The 11,005-nt window shown below is 36.7% G+C and overlaps 1 protein-coding gene across 3 annotated transcripts in view; it reads left to right on the top strand.

Annotated features, from left to right (window-relative positions):
* Positions 1-7,904, top strand: part of PRKCQ (protein kinase C theta) — a 191,268-nt gene extending 183,364 nt beyond the window's left edge. For all 3 annotated transcript variants that reach the window (XM_074194181.1, XM_074194179.1, XM_074194180.1), the window contains 2 exons: positions 1,059-1,187; positions 6,617-7,904. In XM_074194181.1, coding sequence (XP_074050282.1) covers positions 1,059-1,187; positions 6,617-6,772 — 285 coding nt within the window. In that variant the 3' untranslated portion in view covers positions 6,773-7,904. The remainder of the gene's footprint in view (positions 1-1,058; positions 1,188-6,616) is intronic.
* Positions 7,905-11,005: the final 3,101 nt, after the last annotated feature.

Below are 11,005 nucleotides of genomic sequence, written 5' to 3' on the forward strand. Positions count from 1 at the left end.
AAAAGATTAAGAAAAAGATTAAGAAACTAAGCAGTTGGGAGCCACTAAAGGTTTCTGAACTGTAGAATTATGTAAGAAAAACTATGTTTTAAGTTTAATCTTTCAATAGTATGGAAGATGGAATAAGAAAAAGTTTACATATAAGTAAAAAATGAAATCAATTATAAGTATATAACATTATTCCAAGTATGAATTGATAATAGGGTCAAACAAGTGACAGCAACTTGGAAAATAAGAAACAAATATGCAAAAAAAATTACAAAGAATGAACAGAACTATGTGGAGGAGGGGCAAGAGGTTACAAGATAAAGGATGTGTGAAAGATGTCTGAGATCTTAAGTTTGGAAGCTAGGAGAATGACTAAAAAATAATAAGTCAGAAGGCAAAGATGACAGTCAATCATCCACCTTTTTGTCAATACAGATTGGTACCTGTTCTCCAGAACATAGACTTAGAGAATTCCCTGAAATAGTGAGAAACTAAGTGACTTGCACAGGGTCATAGAGACAATATATGTTAGAGGCAGAAATTGAACCCAGATCTTCATGACTGAGATTGGCTTTTGACCATGCCTCGTTACATTTTTTTCCTTCTCTCTTTTGTAAGGCAATCAAGGCTAAATGACTTGCCTAGGGTCACACAGTCAGTGTCTGAGGTGGGATTTAAATTCAGGTCCTCCTGACTCCAGGGCCCATGTTCTATGAACTATATCACCCAGCTGCCCTTGCAATACCTTTGAAACATTTATTAAATTGACTTGTACTTTATACTCATGAAGAGCTTAATAATCTCCATTATTTGCTTTTCTCATGATGGTCCAAGTTGCCAAATTAATATCAAGTGTGCTGTTTTCTAAGAACAAACCAAGACCTAGTGAGGATGAATAACAGTGATGAGATAGCAGAAGGAATTTATTCTCACAAGATCTCCAACTTTGAAGTTGTCTTCCTGACCTCTAAATATTTCTCAGGATTTGTGAAGCCACAATAATTACTAATGTTGAGAAGGGAAGCTTTCCAAATGAGAAAATCAACTTCTTTTCTTCATCAACTTCCTAGCTTTTTGTAAGAGAACCTGAACGAAGACTGGGGATAAAAGGGAATATCCGTCTGCATGCCTTCTTCAAGGAGATTAACTGGGAGGACCTTGAACGAAAACAGATTGAGCCACCATTCAAGCCAAAAGTGGTAAGGACTTAACACCCCTTTTACACTTCCTCAATCTCCTACAGTTTGATTGATAAAATCTTGACAGGGTACCATTTAAAATCATGTCCCAACTAATCCCCAATCCTACATAATTTTAGCTCATGGTATCGTTATTGGATTCCAAACTGGTGGTGGAAATAAAATAGTGAAAATCTTTGTCACTGAGAAAGCTGAATCCCATCAGTTAATGTTTCAACCATGCCCATGATCACAAACAGGAAATGAACTGAATCATATGTGTCTTGGCTATACATATTGGTTCAAAATATGACTATAAGGCAGCAAAATGACTTTGCCTTTTGGAACTAATCTCAATATTTTATACTCAGTGCATATTACCCAAAGTTACCATACTTCTCAACTCATACCAAGAATCTGCAATCAATTTTATTTCTACTTTTCCAACAATTTTCTCACAGTTAACCTACACAAGATAAGTAGACTTTGTGTTTGCAAATAGTAATTTTTGTCTTAATTGACATCAGAGGACCTCATTAGGTAAAATAATATAAAACAGAAGATTTATTCATTCAATGAATAAACAATAAGTTTAGGTCTCTGTGCTAAGTGCTATTGGGGACATAAAGACAAAATAGAAGAGTTTCTGTCCTCAGAGAGGTTTACATTCTACCAGGTGAAATAGCACATCCTCAGATGAATACAAAGTAATTTCAAAGATAGAACACTACAATGGAGGATCATAAAGTGTAAAATGTTGGAGTAAACTGTACTGTCTAGGAACCTAGGGATTTAAGGAATTGAAATTTAGCAGGGAGTGTTCTTTAGCTGTAGGGAATTGCTTGGGCAAGGACTCAGAGAAGGACAAAGGAATTTAGGATGTGGGAAATAAGTAGGTCAGTTTGGTTAAAACATGGTGGAATGTGTGAAGAGAACTAATATGAGATTAGCTAAGGAAATATAGGTTGGAGACAGACTGTGAAGGCTTAAAATATCAAAAATAGGAGTTTTCATTTTACCTTAGAAGCAGCAGGAAGCCTGTGAAGCTTCTTGAGCAAGAGGATGACATGGTCAGACTGGTGCTTTAGGAATATAGATTAGTAAAGTGAGTGACTAGAGGCAGGTAGACCAAATACACTACTGCTATAATTCAGCTGAAAAAAAGATAAAGAGCTTGAGCAATGGAAATGATTCTATGGGCAGAGAGAAAGGGAATAGGTACAAAATATATTAAGAAGATAGATGAAAGGAGATTGAATCATCTTTCAAACTAAAAGTGGTAAAGATTTAACATCCCTTTTATACTTACTCATTTTCCCACAATTTATTAAAACCTCTACAGGGCCCCATTTAAAATCATGCCCCATTCCTACATAATTTCAGCTCATTGTAGCATTAGTTCCAAAATGGTAATGGAAACCAACTAATGGAAGCTATAATTGAAATTCTTTTTAACCTGGAGCAAACAACACAAGCCATACCCTAAGTAAGCATCCTGAAAGATACTATCAGTTTAGGGGATGGGGGGATAAGGAGCAGACTCTAGTCTGTGAAGGATACCACAAGATCACTGCTATGGAGATTGCTCATTCTGCCCCAACTTCAAAGATAGTTTTCTATTTAAAAAGAAACTGACCATAGCACCTTATAAAGAAAAATGAGTGGTTTCTTCAAACATAGGGGGGCAGGGAGGGTAAAAGAATGGAGTGATTCCCGAATATATGCTATGGGATAGGCCAACCCCCTTCCAAAGAAAATCAAAGTATCATGCTAGTGCTGGAAAGATCTTAGGTATTGTCTAGTCTGGCTTCTTGATTTTACAGAAGAGGAAACTAAGGGCTCAGAAGAGAGGACCAAAGATTGTAATTTTATGGTTGACTTTTAAGCCATTTTTCAGTAATCTTATTGTGAAATTAGACTAGTCAGATCCCACGTCAGTGAGACATATCTGTAGTTACAGACTTCTTTAGAAGAGGTTAATGAGAAAAATGTTGTCATATTTCTCTTTATAAACTAAGTAATATAAAGGGATAACCTATTATAGGATAGGAAGAAAGACCTGAAATATACAAAGTTCACTAGAAAAGTAAAAAGCAAAGCAAAATTGGTGGCCTTATTGGATTTGCTAAATTTGCTAAAGGTTTAGCTGATAGTTGTCATTCTTTGCTTTACAGGTATAAATAGTCTCTTTAAGATTAAGGGATAATGAAAAGTAAAAAGTATTTTTCCTCAAATGATGTGCCTTACCACTAGACCAAAACTTTTCTTTACCAACACATCTGTAAAAATAGTGCTCAAAATGATAAGCACATTAAAGAAAATTCATTGGAGAAAATATGGAGTTTAATGGGATAAAGGAAGTGGATGAGCTAGATCTACATGGCTGAGATTTAGTAGAGTAAGTTGCCCAGTTTCAAAATAGTACAGGCTTCCAGGCTAAGTCTGTAAATAGGCTTCACTAAAGGTGGGACATAGATGGAGTTATTAAAACTGATTAGTTTATGTTGTTCGTTTTCTTATATGATAAGTTCATCTCAGATTGAAAGTGTTACCTAATTCTTCTAATAATTTTATTCATTTTTTTGGTGCTGAATTTTCTCCATAGTAGGGTTGCCCTCCAGTAATAACCACTATTATATAAGAACACTACAGAGGTTCATAAGACTCTAGATTTCGAACTGGGAAGGGCCTTAAAGATCTCCCAGTCTGATTCCCTCAGGAAGATCTGGTAAGGTGAAGTCACTGCAACTAGTAAAGGGCAGAGCTGAGCTTGGAACTTAAAACACCCAGGTCCAATCTAACCCTCTCTCTATTGTCCTACACTACAGTGTTGAGCAAGAAAATTTGGAGATTGAGGTATTCAAAGAATGCTCCCTTTGGCAAATGGATCTAAGAATGCTAAGCTTTTATTTACCAGAAACTTTGTGGGTTTACTGAAAGGCTGCTTCTCACCTTTAGTAGAAAATGGTTCAGCATCAGAACTTTGGTCAAAGCCTAAAGAGGGAATAATTTTAAACAAAAGACATTTTGTATTTCCAGGAGCTGGGCAACTAAAAAATGGTACAATAGATAGAATACTTGGTCTGAAGTCAGGAAGACTCAGTTTCCTGAATTCAAATCTGGCCTCAGACACTTACTAACTGTATGACACTGGGCAAGTCACTTAACCCTGTTTGCCTCAGTTTTTCTCATCTTTAAAATAAACTGGAGAAGGAAGTGACAAACCATTTCAGCATCTCTGCCAATGAAACCCCAAATGTGATCATGGAATTAAATTAAACTAAAAATGAAACAACTAAACAACATCCTCAGTGATATGTGTTTTCTAATAAAGATTGCATTTGATGAGTATAATAAGCATATCTGACCCAGTCCCATCCCTAGTTAGTTTAGATTTAGTATAGGGATAAAAGGCAGCACTCATTAGTCATTCAGGAGTTAACAAAAGATTTATTTAGTCATAACATGAAAAGAATAATCTTTCATTGAGGCTCTAGTACTCAGCTTGGGCAGACACATTTCACTTAGTCCTTCCCTTTGCCTTTACATAAAAACAATCTGGGTAGTAAGGCAAGGCATGATGACACCCATAGCTTTGAAACCCCTTCTGCCAAGTCAGAAGGGCCTGAAATCTGGGTGCCCTTAAGTGCCTTTAATGCCTTTAAGTGACCAGGAAACCACATAGCTACCAGGATCTCTCTCAGATGGTCAGGTCTAGAAGATAACTTGCTTGTGTTTTAAGAAGAGAATGATCCTAGTTTTTGAATAGGAGGGTGCCAGTAGGGGCAACATCAGAGGTGGGAGGATAAGACAAGTCATACCCTCCTGATTCACCATAGTCATTAAGGGAGAAAGCAACAAGTTACAGTTGTTTAACACTGAAAACATATTGGTTGAAATGAAATATCGGGGGCATTCATCAAATAATAGAATTTCAGAATCTGCAAATGCCTCATCATTGTCCATTAGTATTGAATATTCTTGGTCCATCTACTTTCCTTCCCTATTGATGTAACTTTCTTCCATCCTCCAGTCTCCTAACATAGGTTACATTTCTTTTATCTCTTCATAGACTTTTTCCCTTCTATTTTATCCTTGAAATCTTTTGGGGTTTAAATATTGGCTCTTCCATTTTTCAATAGTCAACTTTTCATGTCCCCTTTTGAGGTTTTCCTGGCAGATGAAGCGAACAGGGTGAAGTGACTTGCCTAGGGTCACACAGCTAGTTAGTATCTAAGTCACATTTAAACTCAGGTCTTCCTGATTACAGAACCCATACTCTATGCACTATGGTACCACCTAGCAGCCCCATGAATCATACAACATCATACAGATAGGAAATACAAGAGCCAGAACTTTATCTAAGGTGCTCCAAATTCAAATCCCAGTACTCTTTCCACTAAACTGTGTTGCCTATACATGATTATGCTAGTGAATATTTAACAACCAGTCTCCAGGGAAAAACACAGATACAGATAAATATATACACCTAATACATATACATACATATTTATATAGATGCAATACATATTTAATTTGCATTATTACTATTTTCTTCATCACTTTTTTAATTCTATACAATCAGCAAACAATAAATCAAGCTCTGATTAGTAATGTTTGCTGATTGGCTCTCTTGAACCACTAAGAACTAGCTCTAGCACATCCTTCTGTTTATCCCTTTCACTTCCCCTTCTAGGCAGAGACCAATTTATACTTTGCACGTGGCCATTAATAACACTGGCATAAACAAAATCAGATCTACATTTCTAGAGGCAATTGCACATTTCTCCCTGCCCTCTACACTAGCTTGAAGCAAAATGTTCAGTCCTTTGTCTTCTTGTTGACAGCTCTCTTGGTTAAGCCTCATGGATAACTGCCTACTTGCAATTTCTATTCAATAAATGGGAAGCTCAATTACCAAGGGATGCCAAGGGAGGTTTAATTTATTTATGATTGACTTCCCCTACTTCTAGGGATAGGATGACAATATCTACCTTTAATTGGTGAGTAGTACATCCTCTCCCTGTTCTGAAATAACCAAAAGCCACTTCCATAAGCAGAAACTTGATTACCTATATAGATCTAAGTGGATCCCTCCCCTTTGATTCTTCTTTCTCACTTGAGTTCCTCATATATCTTTGTATAAAAATGGCCCCCTGACTCTCTAACCAAGAAGGTGCTTGTTGTGTTAAGATGACATGCATTCACTTGAACTATGGGAATCTCCCTGGTATCTCCGTGCATCAAGTCCAAGAATAGTGTGACTTGTTTAATTGCCTTATAAAATAGGCATCAGTCCTGACCCCCTGTCACCAGAGTTATAAGGAAGTTGCTTTAAATTAGAGATTTTAGGCCTGGGTAGAAAAATTGAGTTGATAAATTCAGTTCCTAATATGTCTGTCTGTCTCTCTTTTTTTTTTTTTTTTTTTTTTGGTTTGAACCTACTGAAGAAATCTCCAAGTGACTGCAGCAACTTTGATAAAGAATTCCTTAATGAGAAACCCCAGCTATCATTTGCTGACAGAACACTGATAAACAGCATGGACCAAAATATGTTCAAAAACTTTTCTTTCATTAACCCTAGGATGGAGAGGATGTTATCCTGAGCATTTAGTCTTTCTAGAGCCATTCTGACTGAAGGGATTTCCCTCTTTCTTTGAACTGGCTCAAGCAACACTTAATCTTGTCCCTTTTTCAACTCAGAGAAGAAAAGAAACACTCACCAGAGAGGGCTACGAGCTTTTACCAATACTCCCGACATTTATCTGTAGAGTAAGCCACCTCTACTTCACTAATGACAAATGTCTTTCGTTACATCTCCTGCCTTCTTTTCCGAAATGCTCTCGAATTTCAGGGCATTAGAGAAAGGACTTGCCATGAGGTTCAGATTTGCCACCTCACTCCCGGCACAGTAGTAATTTACTTGAAAGATGGTACAGCGTACTGTGAAAGATTGAACAACTTAATACTGCCCTAAATTAGCCCTTGCACTTGAGTACAAAGTGCCGATCAATGAACTCCTTGATGAATCAAGGCACAAACTCCATGTGAAACATCTTGGGACTTAAACAGCACATTGCCAGATGCCATGGCAATTTTCCTTCAGCCTCAGACCAGTAGCTGCTGACCTATTTTACCCTGATCACATCTGTGGAAGCTTAACTGGCCAAAAGAAAACTGAGAACAGTAACAAGGTTTTCATGGGAATCCTATCACAATAAATGTAGCCTGTCATTTGAGATTTTCAAAACCGTTCATTCTGATTATCCACGTCCCCCACACTGTTTTGCAAGAGACAACATTGGTAAGTTGGAAGAACATGTCACCTGGTACAGTTTTCCCTGGAAGTGGAATAGATAATTTCATCCGATTGTCCTGGCAATGAAGAAATTAAATGTAAAATCTACTAAAGATGATATCAAATTATTTCCCTCATTCAAAACTTGCCTCGACTTTCCACTAATACGTTTTTCACTTGGTACCATATTTAATGGTGACCATCCTCACTTTATAAAAGGAAAGGAAACAACATCAAGACAACTGAAAATACCCAGTCACAATACTCCAGGGAATCTAACCTGTTCTCTCTTATATTTCTCTCTGTGCAACATTCAAGATAAAGAACCATGTGTGTTATGTACAGTAGTCACCTGTTTAATTAGACTTCTTAACCAGTGCACTTTGAAAGTGTCATTGCTATTTGTACAGTTTAATAAAATGTTGTGACTTAATGGCAAATTGTATGTGTGTGAAAATGTAATTTAAAAATGAAATCCAAAAGGCATTAAATTTTATAACACTCTAGCAGTAAAGTTTAATGCCCCTTCAATAGTGGATTCAGTGATTTTTTTTCAGTCATCAAAAACTAGTGCTATCTATTAAAAAATCTTCTGGATACTTGTTTGTTCATTGTGAGTTTGTCATAAAAAACTAATTATCATGATGAAAATAATAGTTTAAAGTATTTTATCATTTACAAATCATTTTTAAAAGTAGATATCCTTATTTTATCAATAAGGAAACTGAGGTCCCATCAAAACTCATAGGATTCAGAACTGGAAAGACCGCCAAAAATAATCTAGTTCCATCCCCTCATTTCAGATGAAGAAACTAAAGTCCAGAAAGGTAAATTCCAATAATGGCAAGCAGCAGAGCCAGAATTTGAAACCAGGACCTCGGATTCCAGAGCCCAGGTTCTTTCCATAGTCCTCTACTGCCAAGATTACCTTGCCGATAAAAAAAAAATGGAAAATTATGAGACTTGCAGATGGCACGGGTTTCCAGACATGTTCAGAGCTCTTTCCAAAACCAGCTATACTCTTAAGAAGAAATCCATAATCCATCATTGAAAGAATTTGCTTGAGATGGTCATTGCCCATCTATATTTAAAATCCTTTTGTCTCAAACAGAATCATAAGCTTCCCTGTCTAAACCTAATGCCCTACCATTAGCATAATTTAGCCTATTGTGTGGAAATTTCATTTAATACTCCAATTTATATGTTGTTCCTCCTTCTAGAGTCTGTCTCTCTGCCTCTCTCTCTCTTTGCCTCTGTCTCTCTCTGTGTCTGACTCCCTCTGTCTCTCTCTGCCCCCCCATTTCTTCTCCCTCCTTATCTTTTGTCCTCTTTCTCATTTCCTTTCTCCTGTTATTTTCCCCTTATCCAATCTCTTGCTATGGCTGCTGAATTTTCCTTCTGTTTGCTTAAAGTCTCTTCTGCTTTTATATTTTATGAATCAGCAGCTATTTCCTCCTTTAGGTGAGATATCCATATTGTATAGTTTTTCTTCATATTTCAAGGATCTGTGATTTTTGTCAGGTTGTTATTTTTTACACCAATGCAAACTGCAAGTCCTTTTTAAAGAGAATCTCAGAGAACTGCTACAGTCAAAATATTCATAATCCTGCAGTCCATTTCCTTCTAACTTCCCAGGAACCAACCTGGGGAAGGAACCACTCTGACTTAAAGTCACTTCTATTGCATTGAGCTGTTCCAGTTGTATTGGCTGAGATTTTATAAAAATCAGTTGGGAGAAAGAAAATGTAACCTCTTCTTGGTCCACAAAGGTCACTGTTCTACAATAGTTAGATCTATCTTCATAAAAAATATATCTTTGAATATTTGAAGAGATGCTAACAGATTTTCTGTTCCCAATATTCTTCGCACTGAAGATATCAATTTTATAATATATGAAAGTCACTCTAGATACTTTATGAAAAATTATAGCAAATGATAGCCCATCCCATGTTTAGACAACTCTTAATGGTTACCCTAATATAGAAATATATTTGAAGGCAGAGATTTTCCCTTTACAGTCTTACATACAGTTTATTAAATATTGGGACTTCTAGGTGGCTCAGTGGATAGAGCCCAGACCCAGGAGTCAGGAGGACCTGAGTTCATATCCAACCTAAGACATTGATAATTGCTAACTGTGTTACCTTGGGCAAGTCACTTGATCTCATTGCTGCACAAAACAAAAAAAAATCCTAATATCTTTCTTTTTTGCAAGGCAAATGGGGTTAAGTGGCTTGCCCCAAGGCCACACAGCTAGGTTATTAAGTGTCTGAAACCAGATTTGAACCCAGGTACTCCTGACTCCAGGCCCAGTGCTTTATCCACTGCGCCACCTAGCCACCCTAACCCTAATATCTTTATTTGATTCTATCATGCTATCCTCCTTTGTAAGGTCAGTCTTTGAAAAAAAATTATACTAGTCAGTGTCTTAAATATTTATTTGTTGAATACTTGGCCAAAAAGATAATCTAACATAGAAGACATACCTCCTGACACCTACAGGCTGGGTGATTCTGGGCAAGTAAGTTAACTGCTCAGTGTCCCATATAACCTTTATAAGTCCAGGTACCAATCTGCAGTAGCAGATGAATGCAAAAGGTCTGAATGCAAAAGAAAATATATTTGAAATCTGCATGTTTATTTCCTAGTAATCCTAGTTCTGCCCTTTGAAAAATACAAAATAAATGTCCTCCATCTTCCATGATTGAAGATAGCTATTTTCCCAGTGTCTAATCTCTAGATAAAACATCCCTAATTACTTTAACTCTTATTCATTTGATACGTTTCCCAAATGTCTTACAACCTGTATTTTTTTAGCAGAAACTTTCTAATTTATCAGTATCTCCCTTAAAGCACCTGGAGCAGGATACAAGTTAACACTCCAGAGGAGGCCTGATCATAGGAGAGTCAGAGTAATTATCAGAGACCTTGACAAAAATACTAGGTTTCTTTTAGGAAAGAGCTTTGGACTAGTACTTATAAGACCTTAATTTATGGCATACATCATTTACAACATGAATGACCTTGAACAGACCTTTCTGAGTATACTCATCAATATGGTGGAAAAGTTAATACTTTTATTACTTTTCTCACAGAGGTAAGTACAGTAAATCATCAATAAAACAATCATGTATTCAATGCTTACTAAACTATTCCTTCTTTGCTAAGACTAGAATTACAAGTGAAGGCAAAGAAAAAGTCACTGTCCTAAAGGGACTTACATTCTAATGGAGGGAGAAGTATGCGAGTAGGATGATAGTAAAGAAAAAGTCCAGAGAGTCAGAAGTGGAGCCCCAGAAAGAAATAAAGGACTGAACATGACTTGGCTTGATCTTGATTTAAAAAATGAAGGTTCCAGGAAAAAGTGATCAGCCAGAGGAAGCAACCACAGGGGTGATGGTGATCTTTTAGGGTGAATAGGCTGTAAGGTCATGGTGGAAAAAGAAGTCTAAGAGTAAGAAGCAGAGTTTAGAGACAAATGAAAAGTACACATGGCTTACCTAGAAACTTCCCTTTAAATGAAGGACCTGAGAAGACTAAA

This window comes from Macrotis lagotis, chromosome 7 (assembly GCF_037893015.1).
Source record: "Macrotis lagotis isolate mMagLag1 chromosome 7, bilby.v1.9.chrom.fasta, whole genome shotgun sequence".
In the NCBI taxonomy this organism is placed as follows: domain Eukaryota; kingdom Metazoa; phylum Chordata; class Mammalia; order Peramelemorphia; family Peramelidae; genus Macrotis; species Macrotis lagotis.